Below are 16602 nucleotides of genomic sequence, written 5' to 3'. Positions count from 1 at the left end.
TGAGACTACACCTGGCCAGCAAGACTCTCCCTGATTTAGTGACTGGTGGTCTCATCCTCTGATGTCCTTGATGCCTTTCAGTACTAAGCCTCAGGTCTTTTCGCCTGCTCCTCCCCCTCCTCTGCTCATCCCTCCACCTTTTTCTTCTCTCCCACCTCATAAGCAAGACAGAACTCACTCAGTCTGATGCAATCCACTCTGACCAGCGTGATGCCTGGGCTTCCATCAATTTTCAAGCAGGATCACTTCAAAATAATCTAAGATGCTCTCCCAAATATGGCTCTGCCCTCAAAAATAATTCTGGTGCTAGGGTAAAGTATTCTTGCTTTGTTACACATATCATTTTAGCTAATCTTCATGATTTTCTAAGAGATAATTCTTCTAACTGCTATTTTGAAAGTAAGGAAATGGAGTTCAGGCCGGTGAGTTTAAGCCTAGGGCTATAATGTCATTAAAAGACAGAACTATGACATAAACCTAGACTTTTTTAAATTAAAATTTGTGTTTTTTCACTATAATATGCTGCCCACCATAGGAGCCCTATATCTTCCCTAATGGTAGTCATAATTTATTGCACATACCCTGCTGTTTCTTATTTACTTGCCTCTACTCATGTCCTGGAACACCCTCCTTATTCTCCCAACCTGCTGTCTTTTTCTAATTTTCATGCATTCTTTAAAATTCACCTCAGTATAAGCTTTTTCATGAAGCCATCTCTAACACCCTATGCTGGCTTAGCTATCTCCTAAATGTTTTCCTAATGCTTCTGTCACTGTGTTATCATACTGTAAGGCAATCATCCTTTACGCATGTATCTCCTCCACAAGCATATAAGCTTCTAGAGAATAGAGACTGTCTTATTGTTTGTATTGTTTCTTATTGTTTGTACTACCCACTTATTTGGTACGGGGGTACCAAACACAATGTCCATTGTAGAGTAGATATCTAATGATTGTTGAATAGATTTTGATACGAGCAATTAAAATATTAATGCAACAAGAGTAGTGATGTCATATTTAATCCCTAGCACTAGTATATTTTCGGGATGCTAAAGGATTTTGACTCTATAAACAGAATGTCACTCTTGCAGTACCTAGCTCAGGGTTTACTTGGTTCACAGTAGGTACTGGAGAGAAAGGTTGGATAGGGAAGCAAGCTACTAAACCTCATTAAACTTTCCTCATTTGTAAAAACAGTAATAATACTACCCACTTAGAAGGATAATTTCAATAGTACATGAAAAGCCATTAATACAGATTGGAACAGAGCAACCATTAAAATCAATGTTAGATGCAAGTGATGATTAACTGAACTCTACATTTGAAACTAATGATGTATTATATGTTGGCTAAATAAATTTAAATTTTTAAAAAATGAAAAAATAAAAATCAATGTTAAGTTGAATTATGATGTCAAGTACCTGAGGTCCTCTATACATATGGGAAAATACTTTTCTGTAATTCAGATGTAAACACAATTTTGCATAGCACAAAACCAACCTGTTTCACTTAAATTCAAAATATTATCACTTACCTTTCCTCAGAAGATGAAAGAGTTGGACAGTTATCTAGAGATAAGAGGGAATGAAAAAAAAAAGGTCAGAGCACCAATAGGAGAGGCTCAAGTTGAGCAAGTTTTATATTAAAGTATGAAATTTATAACATACCAAATTTCGTGCTTTTCAGGCAACTGTCTTCCTTCTATTTCAAGGGAGATTAATAACAAATATCAGAGGAGTAATCCAAATACCAGAGTTCTACAATTTTGTAAGTTATTCTTTTTTTTTTTAAGATTTTATTTATTTATTTGACAGAGAGAAATTACAAGTAGGCAGAGAGGCAGGCAGAGAGAGAGAGGAGGAAGCAGGCTTCCCGCCAAGCAGAGAGCCCGATGCAGGTCTCGACCCCAGGACCCTGAGATCATGACCCGAGCCGAAGGCAGAGGCTTAACCCACTGAGCCATCCAGGCACCCAATTTTGTAAGTTATTCTTATGTATGATTTTGAAAAATAGGAAAGAAAGAAATCAACCATTTGTTCTTACCTTCTCGGCGCTTGAACTACCCTTTTCTGGAAGTGTAGGCTTCTTATTAAAGGATGAACAAATCTTTATGAGTATGATCTCAAAAATAATCCCTAGGAAAATTATGAAAAAGATTGCCATCCAATCATTTTGAGTCCAGGACTCTAAAAGTTCCCACAATGTCCAAAATGTATTATCTTCCAGTCTATTCTGTCCTGCTTTTTTAAAGAAATAAAATTGCTTTGCCATTTTAATGTAGTATATGAGATAGACTGATGTTTCATTCTGAAGTTTACAATTTCGGATGCCCCAAAACACAAAAAGGTGGTATGCCCATTTCATAACCACATGCAATGCTCTGCCAGAAAAATATTTTTGGTGCTGCTTAGTGTCTTAGTCAAGTGCAGCAGGGCCTGCTCTGGGCCTAAGTAAAGGGAGGTACGTGTCATAGTGAGTATTCAACTGAGCTCATGTCAACTTACTTTAGCAATAATGGAAGTTCATTGATGAGACATGTATGCCGCTTTAGTAGTTTTTTTCATTTAAAAATTTTAAATCCTTTATTAATTTCACAAAAAGAAAACATAATTCTATCAACAATCCTTTAGCACAGTTGGATTATTACTACCCTGGAATTCAAAAAATGTAGAACAAATTTGAATTAGACATAACCACCAGGAATACTGTATATGTATGCCCGTGATAAGGGAAATATATAGTTTTGCCAGGTTTAGGAAAAACAAAATAAAAAATGAAACTAAATGCCCCAGTTTGAGTTTCAGATAAATACCAAATAATTTTTTGGTATGTCTCATTGTTACTAGGTAGGACATAGGACATAAGATAGTTTTTCTCTTATAGGCCTGCCTGATTTTTTTTTAATAGAATGTCTCATTTTATTCTTTTTGCTAGAGGAGTCTGTTAGCAATGTTCCTTAAGAATCTGCTGTGGGGTGCCTGGGTGGCTCAGTGGGTTAAAGCCTTTGCCTTCGGCTCAGGTCATGATCTCAGGGTCCTGGGATCGAGCCCCGCATCAGGTGCTCTGTTCAGCGGGGAGCCTGCTTCCCTCTTTCTTCTCTGCCTGCTTCTCTGCCTGTTTGTGATCTCTGTCAAATAAATAAATAAAGTCTTTAAAAAAAAAAAAAAAGAATCTGCCGTTATGCTAAAAACCAAGGTTGGATTTTGGAATGGTCTCCTGATGAATTCCCTTTTTGCCCTGTTTCTGGTGATTCCAAGGAACAGCTACTTCTGAGGCTTCCTAATGTCAGAATTAGCATGGAGCCGAGCCAGCTTTAAGTACTGCTCACTTTTCCTCCAAGTCTAGAGAGTAGGTGTAAAAGTTTACGGAGCAAACACAAGACAGTCTAGACTATTTAAAAAAAAAAAAAAGTGTTAACACTACCTTGGATTTAGAGTACTTTCTCTTTGAAGATTAATTCTCTCTTTGTCTTCTCTCATTCCAGGTGGGTTGAGGAAAGAAGTATATTCTTTACAACAGAGTTATCTCTTCAGGTCTCTTCTGTCATATTATATATAACTGAGTGAAAGAAAGATTTATTGAGCTCTTATCTTCCTGGACTATTGGAAATAATGAGCTCAGTGACACAGCCCAAGCATCGGTTTATAGTCTTCCAGTCTACCAGACCACAGCCTACAGGTATTTACAATCTTTACTTAGGTTTAACTACGATCTTGGGGTTTGTCTTTGTAAAGGATAGCTCTCCAGAATGCAGGGCAGGCACTCCTTAGTTCTTGAAGAAACTTCAGCAATTCCTCTGGATTTTTCTAGGATAAAGTACACCCTCCTCTCTGACCCCCCAACCCACCTACACAATCAGGGTGATTTTATTCTGCTTGATTTTTCCATAGAATTTAATGCAGCTGGCAAAATACTCGATTTCTCTTGCCTGATAGCAGGAATTCTCTAATTCATTTAACGTTAATTACTGTATTCAATGTTTTAACACTTTACAGTTCCTTAGATGTTTCAGAGCTTTATGGCACTGAATTCCTGATTTGTATACCACCGACCAGTTCTGTAAGAACTGAAGTGGAACTTCTGTGTACCACTCCTGCCGATGGGGAAGAAAAGCATATCTTCCTTTAGGGCTTTGTCATGTTTGTTACCTATGCACTTGCCTACTAAAAAGGTACAATCACCTAGTTCTCAGCGTAGACACCTCTGTTCTTTATCCCAGAAACCTCTTCTCATTTCAATCTCGAGTAAGCTGTGCAAAAGTAAGTGCTAAGCTGCATTTATTCTTAAAAATTATGGGGGCCCCTGGGTGGCTCAGAGGGTTAAAGCCTCTGCCTTCAGCTTAGGTCATGATCCCAGGGTCCCGGGATCGAGCCCCACATCGGGCTATCTCCTTGGCGGGGAGCCTGCTTCCTCCTCTCTCTCTCTCTCTCTCTCTGTCTGCCTCTCTGCCTTCTTGTGATCTCTCTCTGTCGAAAAAATAAATAAAATATTTAAAAAAATAAAAATAAAAAGTATGAAGACAATAAAAAATAAATAAAACAGGGACGCCTGAATGGCTCAGTCAGTTAAGTGTCTGCTTTCAGCTTAGGTCATGATCCTGGGGTCCTGCAATTGGGTCCTGCATCAGGTTCCTTACTCAGCAAGGAGACTGCTTCTCCCTCTGCCTGTCGCTCTCCCTTCTTGTGCCTGCTATTTCTCTCTCTCTGACAAATAAATGGATGAAATCTAAGAAAAAATTAAAAAATAAATAAAAATAAAATAATGAACACCAGAGAAACCCCATCACTAACAGTAATATAGACACTCTAGGAGAATATGCCCAAAGATTGTTTAGTTTTTAAAAACCAATTATATCTACAAATGCTACATTCTTTACACTATTTGGACATCGTGAATTAGGCATTTTTTTTTATGTATCGGGAAAAAGTCCCAATAATATGTGTTTAAAATAGCAACAAAAAAGCAAGGATTGCTCATAATGGTTAAAAATTCTCCCTCTGAATATCTTAGTTCAACACAACTAATTAAAAAGTGCTCTGTGGATAGAAAGATCTGTAAAAACCATTCCCTGACATGGAGTATTTAACATGTGATATAGCACAAATATGGCAATAATGTACTAAGAAGGCAGAGTGTGATTAACAACAAAGAAAGGAAGATACTATATGTATTCCAAGAAGGGATACTTGGTTGTGGTAATTCAAAAAAAGCTGTAAAGAGGAAACGAATTTAAGGGTCTTAAAGGATGAGGAAGATTTGGTGACGAAGACTAACAGGAAAGTTTCAGGAAGAGGAAACGGAAACACTTTGTTCCAAAACCTTGGATAGTCCAGGTTGACTGGAGTCACTGTGCTGTACATGTTCAGATTATGGGGAAATGTGCTAAAAAGTTTATAGTGCCTATTGTGGACAGCCTTGAACTCAAGACTTTGGCCTTAATAGCCACTTTTAGAGATCCATCAACAGCTTTTGATTGAGGGTATCAACTGGTTTGTTGAAGCAAGACCACCGCAAAAGAGGAAGGTCAGTTAGGTTACTGTAATTATGCAGATGAGAATCGATAAAGGCCTACATTACAGTGATTGCAGTGTAAACAGAAGAGGGGATAAAATCAGACTTTGAGACTGAAAACCCAGTGTTTGACAACTAAAAGGAAGCAAATGGTTTTGGGAGGGGGTAGAAAAGCTAATGGTGAGGGAGAAAAGATTTCAAGGTATCCCCACAGGTAAAGTTTGTCTAGGACAAGATTCTGGACACTACTGACATTTTGGATCCGATACTTCTTTATGTCTGGCGGTCCTGTGCATTGTAACTGTTAGCAGCATCCCTTTCCTCTGCCTATCAGATGCTAGTAGCACTGCTACCCCATTGTGCCGACCAAGTGGCAGTGGACATATCAAATGTCCCTCAGGGGGCAAAATCACTAGTTGAGAACTATTGGTCTAGGTAATGGTTGTGCCATTAATCAGGGGTGCCTACCAGAAGAGGTGCCAGGACAGCACCTGACCATAATCTCAAACTTGAAGGGGCTGCACATTTTTCCTGCAAGATGTGGCAAATCTGTGAAAAGCAGCTGGGACCTTTTCACAAATGTTTTATTTCAGCCTTACCCAGCTCACTCATATCTCTCTAGGAGTTCTATGTTCCCCATCCCTGACTAGGTACACAGGTCTCAAATGACAAGCCCTTTCATCAATCAGGAAGTTTCCTACATGCCCCTCAGGGAAAATAATCAACTTTAAATGACCCTCTACATTTTCTCTATATTTGATTTAGTAACTTTGGTCATCTATATCATGCCTATACTTTAATTTACAAACTGGACTATAATAACTATATAACCTGGTTAATAATCTTTTAAATCTATTTTTTCATTGTAATTCTGTATTATGGTCTGCTCTATAGTTTTCCTTTCCACTTTCCCATTAGTTTTACTTCTGACTTACGGTATTAATATTTCCCAATTGATTTATACTAGTTTATATACCATTATTATATTTGTCAGCTCTGGATGTTTTTAACGTGTTTATATTTTGACAACAGTACTGTTTTAAAGTTCTGAATGCTAATCAATGATTAAATATATACTATTTTTAAAATGTTAGGCCTTGTTTGAGAAATTTAGTTAAAAAGTAACTATTATACACTGAGTGATACAGAAAATTAGATTTCATAGTTTCATTCTATAATATAAAACAATTTAGACATTGTTATCTAGGCTTCTGTTCTTTATGCACTACTTAGAAAACATGAACAAATAATTAAAATCCATTGACTCTATCAGAGAAGGAAGAATGAGGGACCTCAAAAATCTGCATGGCTTGGGCCACTCTGAGGTTCTCTGTAGGGCCTAATAACAGAGCAGTAGAGAAGCCAGGAAAAAGAGTTAATATCTTACTATAGAAAACTACCCTTTCCTACAAACATATATATCAGCCCCATCACATTCTGTGTCCTTTGTAGGAAATACAGACACTATGTTTTTAATATGTAACTCAACACCACCAAAGTCCAGTCCAAGTATTAACTGAACTTTCCAGGCCAAAATTAGGTACCCTAACTCCACCTAGATACAGCAAAGATGTTAATCCCACTATTTAGGCCTTATTTAATTCTCCCCTTAATCAGAGGGAGAGGTCTAGATATCAAGTTCCTCCATTACATTTAAGCTCTTAAGTATTTACTTATCTTCACAAACCTAATCAGGCTTTGCCTGTAACAGGCCTTCAAGAAACATTTCTTTCTTTTTTTTTTTTTTCTAAAGATTATTTATTTATTTATTTGACACAGAGAGAGAGATCGCAAGTAGGCAGAGAGGCAGGCAGAGGGAGAGGAGGAAGCAGGCTTCCTGCCAAGCAGAGAGCCCAATGCGGGGCTCGATCCCAGGACCCTGAGATCATGACCTGGGCCAAAGGCAGAGGCTTAACCCGCTGAGCCACCCAGGCGCCCCTCAAGAAACATTTCTTGAATGAAGTTACTTCATTCCAAAAACAATGTTCAGAGTCCCCAAATTTGAAAATGTATCTTCCTTCCTATCCCTTGAGATTAAAAGATTAGGTGAATGAATGCATACATTCTATAAAACAACTAAATTTACCATAATAAACAGTTGTTTTCCTTTTTTAAAGACACTGCTCTGCAAAATTAGAGTACTTTCTCAGTTGCATAGCAAAGAAGACAAAAGTTCCATTGTAACAAAATTCAAATGTTTAATTTTTTTTCAAAACTTAACTATATTAATGAAAATAAATTATATTTAGACCACTTCAATATTTGTACATCATCTTTATACAACTATAACAGTGCTTTCAAAAGACATTTTATAAAGGACATTAATTTCACAATTAAAATGTTTTAAAAATGGGGGAAACATTAAAGAACATTAACTTCATCTGAAATATCTCATAATGCTGAGAGGTATGCTGTTCTTTATCAAATGAACTGTATTTGTATTAAAAATAATGTAGTTTATAGCTAGATACAATTATCTCTTGTCCATTTCAGTGATTTCCTGGATCCAAAACAAAATCTGTGTATTTATTTCTTTGAAAACATCATTTGTTGATCGTCCTTTCACTGCCATGGAATGATTTGCCTTCTCAATCCAGTGGATTTTATTGGGAGCTTGCATTTTCTGTGCCACTTTCTCCAACAAGTTCTAAAGGAAAAAAAGAAGAGGATGCTAGACTAATGCTCTTTCAGGGTTTAATAAAGATCCTCTCTCTCCCTGCACCACCTATACTGGCATCCATTCACAAAATATTCATTAATATCTACTCCACAGACAACTTTCAAGGCAATGGACTATGCAAAGAAATGTCCACAGAAGTGGCAGTCCACATCTCTCAAATACAGCAATATCATAGAACAGATCAAACATCCATTAGACCATCTAAAGTAACATGTTTAAGTTACTGTCTCAAGTCAATTTTATAACAAACTGAAGAATCCGCTTAAATGTTGAAATGATAAACCAAATGTACAGCCTAGTATAAACCCCCAAATCACAAGATTCAGATATTAATCTTTTTATTCCCAAATAAGAGTCAATCCATTTAGCAACTCTTTCCAGGGAGATGAATTCTGTCAGTATGCTTATATTTTTCAGTTCTCTGAAGTAATAGGTAACTAAGTCACAAAACTAGCATTAGTCCAATCAGCACCTTTTAGAGAGACTGAAAGTTGCAGATAATATCTTGTTCCAAGACACTTTCATTCACTCTCTCATTTATGCAAACATCAAGTTATAATTCACCTTTTCACACATTTCATCCGCTGAGCCTGACACAAACAATACAGGATCTTTTATACGATAGAGATCTTCATCTCTAAGTTTATGTTGCTGCTTTGGATGGTGCAGTGGGTAAGAAATACAAATGAGACCTCGAACAAAATCATCAGCATCATCTGGCTCAATATGGCATATTACAGAAGCAGCTGCTCTTGAGCCCATTGAACGACCTAAAAATCAATTAAAATTAAGTTCAGTTTGAAATACAAACATTCATATATAGAAGTGGTGTTAATATGGCAAGTAAGATTTCATTTACTGTTCATCCATCATAACTCTATCACTTAACTCCAAAAGGTGGCAATTAACAACTTGTAATATCCATAATGGACATCTACAACTTCATGAAATGCTAAAAATTGATCCCAAGTCAAAAAAGGGGGGGGGGCGGTTTCTTTTTCTGAAGAATACTTGAGGTAAGGACCAAAGAATCATTTGAGAGACAGTGACTCAGGGTTATAAATAAAAGGAACGATCTTTGGGTTCCAAAATGTATATATGAGGTCTAAATTTGCTTTAAATATATAAAGTGCCTTGATGTTATAAAAGAAAGTGAATTAGCAAAACAAAAAAATCCTTAAATTAGCTTCCTATCACCAATTAATTTTAATTACTGATCACCTGTTCCTATATTAATATAAGTAGATTTAAAAGCAAGTATTGCAACTTACCACCAAGGAAAACACCTGCCAGTTTGTATTCTCCTGAGGTCTTTAGGTAATTCTAGAAAAACCAACCAAAAAATTATCAGTCCTTCTCCTATGAAATACTCCACTGGAAAAACCAACATATATTTCTCATCATTAGTGAAGTGTATAAAACTGTTTGCAAAGACAACCATAAAATCTCAAGGGATTCTTCTTGAAAGAGGTAACCAGTTCTTTGCTCTTCTGATCATGCTGTCACTATCAAATCATAGCTGGGTAAATACAGGCAAATAAATGAGAAAAAAAAATCACTTTGCCTGTCTCAAAAAAAGTATTAAATTATCTTTAAAGAATTACATTAAAAACAAAGCCAGTAAAATCTTCCAACTAATACAGAATAGTACTAAAATCTAACTTAAAGACCTGAAAAACTTAGCAAGTTTGAAATAATCTGGATTTTAAAAATTTCAAATTTGTGTTATCCAGGGATTTTACAGCTTCAAAATACTATATTTATACATTCATAGTATAGTAGGCAAATATCCAGAACTATATTCTGAAGTTAAATAATACCACTAAGAAAATTACATCATAGTTTCCTTGGCAGTACCATGAAAGAACATTTATGATGGGAGCACTCATCTCCATGGAAACTGAGAGCAAAAAAGAAAAATCTGACTACTATACAGCTGTCATGTACTATTGAGTTTCTAAGAATATTCACTAAAAGCTTTTTAAATAAATCAAATGACTGCTAATAGAATTTGTCTTAAATGTATTAAGAATTTTAAAACAAAATTCTGTTATAAGTAAATATAAAGAAATTTTCTTACCAAAACTGATTTATATGCCTTAATTCTATGTACAATATTAAGGCCTTTACAGGTAAATCTCAGGCAAAAAAAACCATGAGATGCAAGATGGGATGCCAGTGACATCAAATGAGGAAGGTTCATATCTCCTGACGCTCCATGTGTAAGAATTATTCCATATGTTAAGCTCTTGTTAGGTACCAAACAAACAGCATCTAGTAATTTATTTCCAAAAGGTATTTTTAATTTAACCTGGAATTCAAGAGAATAAAGGGATCAAAAATTACTTCCTTGCCTATTGAGACAACTAAATAACTATGTTTGTTCTGTGAGAACCATGACTCACATGGCCACTAAATAAAAAGCAATATTAACAATAGCTAGTATTTAAGTATTTATTTATTGTGTCAGGTACTATTATAAGTGCTTTATATGTATTAACTTATATAACCTTCCTAATAATTCTATGAAGTACTATCATCACCTCCTTTTTACAGATGAGAAAACAGAGCCACAGCAGGTTAAGTAACTTTGTGCCCAAAGTTAAACAGCCACTGGCTAGGATTCAAACTTAGGCAGTTTGCTCTAAAAGTCCTTCCTTTTAACCACTAATGCTATACTGTCTCTCACTGTACAAGCTGAAAATAAGAAAATTACTCTGGAGCCACATGACTTTAAAAAAAAAAAAAAGGAACCCTGAAGATGCAGAACATACGAAAATATGTATTACCTCTGTATGACTCATTTTCACTGTTGAATAACAAACTTAAAGTGCATTACATCTGAGAAGCAAAGGACATCTCCCTGAAAAGAAGATTCTGTTGTGAAAGGTGGGTTGGCAGACATGGATATGACATAAGAACTATGAATGAACACATTCAGTAGCTGAAATAAACACATACAGAACTAATTCTCTAAGAACTGGTGCCTTTACAGGTGCATTATTTCATTAATTATTTTCAAGCTTCCTAAAACCACAGGTACTCAGAACTGGGTTACAGGGCCAGGTGTGGGGATGGCAGATGTTACATAAGAAAAGCCAATATGATACCTTGACATGGAAACCTTAAGAAAATTCGTATCGGAGTAAAATGCTGTATCTTGGCATATATTATGCATATCTTTTTTCCTAAGCATCTTTATTCTCAACCAACTATCTTCAATTTAATTTCACAGTATCTTTCTATTAACCCATTTCTTTCATCATTATCTTTCCAATATTATCCCTCCAACTCCTCTCACCCCACAACAGAAGTATATATCCACATTCTCTGTTAGGTGCCTTTGCAGAGCCTCCCAGTAGACAGAGTGTACATACATTTCTACCCTATTGATTTGGGACTTGACTCTGTGACATTGCTTTAAATAATGGAATATATGTAAAAGTTTCGATGTGTCACTTCTGAGCAGAAAACATGGCAAATTTCAAGAAGCCTCCCTTGAAGTCCCACCCTCAGCCATCAGAAAAGCATGTTCCAGGTATTTTTGCTTTTTTAGCCTGGGTCCCAGATCGAAGATACAAGCTGCAGATACGAACCCAAAACTAAAGTCTGGAGTCCAGCCTAATCCAGCCAAGATCTAAGCCACTGAAGAACCAAGAGCATGAAATGTAAGCCACTGAGATTTTGGGATTGTTATGCAGCATTCCTTCCTGTTTTGAGAAATCTTTTCCTGTTCAGGATCTTACCAACATCAAGATTTCCATTATTCATCTATTTTTACCTGTTAACATTTACTTATTCATTCACTGGGTAACAATAAGAGGGTTCAAAGTTCAAAGATGCCAAAAACATACAGTGAAAAGCCTCCCACACTCCATTTTTGACTCATTACCCAGATCCCTTCTCCAAAGTGAGCTAGTATTACCTGCTTCTTACATGTACTTCCAGATATTTTATACATATATACACACATACCCCTCCTTTTTAAAAAATAAACTCATGTTTTTCTGAATCCCCTACCACTTAAAATACATTTTGTGCTTACTTTTTTTTTTATACAATGAGTGTCTTTCATTGTATTTTGCGGCTGCAGAATATTCCAAGGAAGGGTCTTACATAATTTATTTCACCAACCATTATCTATTATTGAACACTGAGATTATTTCCAATATTTTGCTAAAATATTGCAATGAATGGCATGTACTTACATTATTTTCTTATGTGTAGACAAACCCATATAATAAATTCATGGGAGAGGAACTGCTGTATCAAATGATGTATTCACTTGAATATCTATTTTTTAAGGAATACATTTAATTTTTGAATAGGCAATATTTGCATATGGTACAAAATTTTAAAAGAACAAAAATGTTCAACCTTCTCCCCTAGCCGCCTAGTTCCTTTCCTTTCCCAGAAGCTACCACTGTGACGAACTTATCGTCCTTCCATATATGTGTATGTGTGTGCAGAAAAATTCTTATTTGAACATGAGGGGAATTAGTCTAGCTACAACAATTCTGAGATTTGAGTGGGAGAAGGAGGATAAAGTACCTCAGCCTTCAGTGTCCCTGCTTTCATAAATGTAGCCCCATAATTAAGTGTGCCTGGGGTCCCCTGGTTCAAAGATCCTGTTTTATGTTCTCAAGAGAACAGCCTCCTGCCTTCTAATGGGAGAAAGGCGGTCACCCAAAAATGTGAAATGGGGAAGGAGATGTAGATATCTAATTAGATTTCACCTAAGTTAGCTTTACTTAAGCCCTCCAGCTCCACCCCCAACACCATTCCCTTCATTGTCAGTTCCCAAGGTGACCGGTGCTGCCAGTGTCTGTGTGTGGTTTCTAGACACTTGTTCAACGGTATTTCTTGTTGCAGGTTTAGAATTAAGCTAAGCTTTGCGGAGAACATTTGCTTTCCAGACCCCAATATTTTACTGCTGTTGTTTCCTTTCCCATTCTCTCCATCATCTGGATTCACGTCTCTTAAAAATCCTCTTCACCGTAAAGTTTGGTGAGATTTCCGGAGGGAGTGATATCAGATACACGTATTCAACCCACTATCTTAGCCCAGAATGCTCTACTCCTCCTCAGAAACTTGGGTTTGCGTGCGTGTGGGATTTTGTGTAAGGGGGGGGGGTGTCTCCAGAAAAAACTCTACTCCCAGATTTCCCGATGAACAGTCTGTTCTTCATGACTGGCACACGTGTTCCGGTCCTCACTATCACTCACAGCAGGACCGCACCGCAACCCGGTCTCGACCCAGGGCAGAGTTCGAGTCTGGCTCTGCAAACCCGGAGCTGCGGAGACACCGCGCCGAGGGGTCGGTAGTCCCTTCCCTTGGCAGTGTCCCCACATCGCGAGCCTTCAAGAGGGACCCGCACGACGACTCCTCGAGCCCAGCGTGCAATGAGCGATCGCAGCTCGCGCTGCAGGACCGACATGCCACAACCACCGTAACTTCCACCAGAAACCGGCGTGGGCACCACCGGTCGGACCCCCAGCAGCACGCTGCAAGTCGTGGGCAAACAAAAGCGTTAAGAGTTCAAGTCTTCCGGGGGCTGAGAATCCGGCCGGGTCCACGACAGACACCGAGCGGTCGCAGGGCAGAAATTCGGAGCGGAGTCCCCCAGAGTTCGGGATTCGAAAGCCCCGGAGGCTCCCATCGTTCACTCAACTGGCGCGCGTGCGCGGGGCTGGGTGGCCGTCCCCAGGGTTCCGCGCGACCCCTCACGGCTCCCCGCAGGTCGCCTCTCCCCGCCCGCCGCGTCCCCTCACTCCCGCCTCCCCATCCGCCAGGCGGGCGAAATCCCGGCGGCCGGGCCCGCGGGCTCCGAGCTAACACCGACCGCCTCACGAAGGCGACCAACACCCCCCGAGGGGCGACGGCCGCGAGCTCGACATGTGTCAGATGGGGCCTCCAGGCGCGCCAGCACCCTCCCCTGGATGCCGTTCCCCACCTGGCGGCGGCATCGACCGCCGCCGCCGCACTTACCCGGGAAAGGTAGGTGGCCGAGAGCGTCTAAGCGTCCTCACTCTCCTCGCGGAACAAACTACCGCGCTCGAAGGGGCCGCCTCTCCGCACCCGCCAGCCCGTTCCGCTTCGGCGCACGCGCACGCAGGCCCCGCCCCCTGGCGCGCGGGCCGGCGCGCGGGGCACGCTGGGAGCGGGAGTTTTCCTGTTATTTCCTTGGGGAACCGGGCGGAAGGTACTCACCAACAGCGGGGTGGCCCCTGAGCCAACTCCGGTCGCTGCCTCACCGCCGGCTCACTCAAGCTGGACCCTTCCCCATCCCAGCAGCTTCGTTCCAGCAGTTGCGCAGGTCCATTAATGTGAGGTCATCTCTGATTATTCTTTTATTCACACTCAGTCTGTCAGTCCTACTGCTTGCAAATATAAACAAAACCCAGCCGCCTCTCCTGCTTCTCTACCAGACTGGTCGGAGAGCCCCCATTCAACTCCGCCTCAAGTGTTGAAATAAGTCTCCTAACTGCTCTCTTGTTCCCGCCTTTGCCTCCACTGTTGGCTACTTGATCAGCACAGCAACCAGCTGGACCTGGCTGAACTGTAGACGCCTCCTGTCGAAGCCTTCCGGAGGCTCCCGACCTCTCCCAACCAAAGCCAAAGCCCTTACGAGGACCACCAAAGTTTTATACTTTTGTTTTTGCTTCAACTTTTTATTTACATTCCAGTAATACTAGTTTCAGGAGTAGAATTAAGTAATTCGACACTTGTGCACAGAGACCAGTGATCATCTCAAGTGCCCTCCTGAATGCCCAGGACTCATTGAACCGCCCACCTCCCCTCCAGCAATCCTCAGCAATCTAATTAAGGATCTGTTTTATTATTTGCCTCCCTCTTTTTCTGTCCCTACATTTATCTGTTTTGTTTCTTAAATTCCACATATGATTTCACTCATATGTGGAATTTAAGACAAATTAGCCTTTCTCTGACTGACTTATTTCCCTTAGCATGATACACTCTAGCTCCTTCCATGTCACTGCAATTGATAAGATTTCATTCCTTTGTATGGCTGAGGAATAGTCCATTGTATATATACACCACATCTTCTTTTCTTTTAAGATTTTATTTATTTATTTGACAGAGATCACAAGTAGGCAGAGAGGTAGGTAGAGAGAGAGGAGGAAGCAGGCTCCCTGCTGAGCAGAGAGCCTGATGCAGGGCTTGACCCCAGGACCCTGGGATCATGACCGGAGCCAAAGGCAGAGGCTTTAACCCGCTGAGCCACCCAGGCGCCCCAATACACCACATCTTCTTTATCCATTCATCAGTCGATGGACATTTTGGGATCTTTCTATAATCTGGCCATTGTTGATAATGCTGCTATAAACATTGGGGTGCATGTATCCCTTCGAATCAGTATTTTTGTATCCTTTGGGTAAATACCTAGAAGTGCAATTGCTGCATTAGGGTAGTGCTGTTTGAATTTTTTGAAGAAGTTCCAGGCATTGGCTGCACCAGCCTTCATTCCCACCAGTACTGTGAGAGGGTTCCCCTTTCCCTGCATCCTCCCGGGAAATATCTGTTGTTTCCTGAGTTGTTAATTTTAGCCACTCTGACAGGTGTGAGGTGAATCTCATTTTAGTTTTGTATTTGCCTGATGAATGATGATGGTCCTGTCTCTAACCATTTCTTGACTGTATTATTTGTTTTTTGGGTGTTGACTTTATTAAGTATTTATAGATTTTGGATATTAACCCTTTATCAGATATGTCATTTGCAAATATCTTCTCCCATCTTAAAGGTTACCTTTTAGTTTTGTTAACTATTTCCTTCACTGTGCAGAAGATTTATCTTGATGAAGTCCCAGTAGTTCATTTTTCCTTTTGCTTCCCTTGCTTCCAAAGACCTAATAAGAAACTGCTATAGCCAATGTCCAAGAGGTTGCTGTCTGTGTTCTCCTCTAGGATTGCGATGATTTCATCTCACATTTAGGTCGTTCATCCATTTTGAATTTATTTTTGTGTGTCTTGTAAGAATATGGTCCAGTTTCATTCTTCTGAATGTTGCTGTCCTCTTTCCCCAACACCATTTGTTGAAGGGACTGTCCTTTTTTCCATTGGATATTCTTTCTTGCTTTGTCAAAGATTAGTGGACCATATAGTTATGGGTCCACTTCTGGGTTTTCTGTTCCTGTTCCATTGATCTATATTTCTGTTTTTGTGCCAGTACAATACTGCCTTGATCGCTACAGCTTTGTGATATACCTAGAAGTTCAGGGATTGTGATGACCTCAGCTTTGCTTTTCTTTTTCAAGATTGCTTTGGCTATTTGGGGTCTTTGGTTCCATTAAAATTTTAGGATTCTACCTCCATGAAAAATGCTGGTGGTGTTTTCATAGGCATCACATTAAATGTGTAGATTGCTTTGAGTAGTATAGACATTTTAATAATATTT

At 39.3% G+C, this 16602-nt stretch overlaps 2 protein-coding genes across 3 annotated transcripts in view; both read right to left on the bottom strand.

Moving 5' to 3' along the window:
* The window catches only part of CCDC168 (coiled-coil domain containing 168), a gene marked incomplete at both ends in the record, with an annotated part of 28290 nt that extends 26020 nt beyond the window's left edge, over nt 1-2270 (bottom strand). The window contains 3 exons of the mRNA XM_080798325.1: nt 1534-1567; nt 1667-1700; nt 2043-2270. Of these exons, the coding sequence (XP_080654451.1) occupies nt 1534-1567; nt 1667-1700; nt 2043-2270 (296 nt within the window). The remainder of the gene's footprint in view (nt 1-1533; nt 1568-1666; nt 1701-2042) is intronic.
* A 5413-nt stretch (nt 2271-7683) lies between these two features.
* On the bottom strand, nt 7684-14316 carry TEX30 (testis expressed 30). Of its 2 annotated transcripts, XM_080798342.1 has the most exons (6): nt 14179-14316; nt 10980-11053; nt 10271-10501; nt 9462-9513; nt 8755-8960; nt 7684-8157 (listed from the first exon to the last, which is right to left on the bottom strand). In XM_080798342.1, the coding sequence occupies exons 2-6, from the start codon at nt 10992-10994 to the stop codon at nt 7984-7986; spliced, it is 678 nt and encodes a 225-aa protein (XP_080654468.1). In that variant the 5' UTR covers nt 10995-11053; nt 14179-14316; the 3' UTR covers nt 7684-7983. The 2 variants fall into 2 exon arrangements, with proteins under 2 accessions (XP_080654468.1, XP_080654469.1); XM_080798343.1 differs by lacking the exon at nt 10980-11053 and having other exon boundaries at nt 14179-14293.
* Nucleotides 14317-16602: the final 2286 nt, after the last annotated feature.

Source organism: Martes martes (genome assembly GCF_963455335.1).
Source record: "Martes martes genome assembly, chromosome: 3".
Taxonomy (NCBI): Eukaryota; Metazoa; Chordata; class Mammalia; order Carnivora; family Mustelidae; genus Martes; species Martes martes.
The sequence above is the reverse complement of the archived record's forward strand: the minus strand, read 5'-3'. Positions and strand labels throughout refer to the sequence as shown.

Coding starts and splice junctions, on each gene's coding strand:
- TEX30 (XM_080798342.1), bottom strand. Junction 8,961..9,461: donor GGCAGGTGTTTTCCTTGGTG/GTAAGTTGCAAT, acceptor ATTGATTTTTAG/GTCGTTCAATGGGCTCAAGA. Junction 8,158..8,754: donor CGGATGAAATGTGTGAAAAG/GTGAATTATAAC, acceptor TTTTTCCTTTAG/AACTTGTTGGAGAAAGTGGC.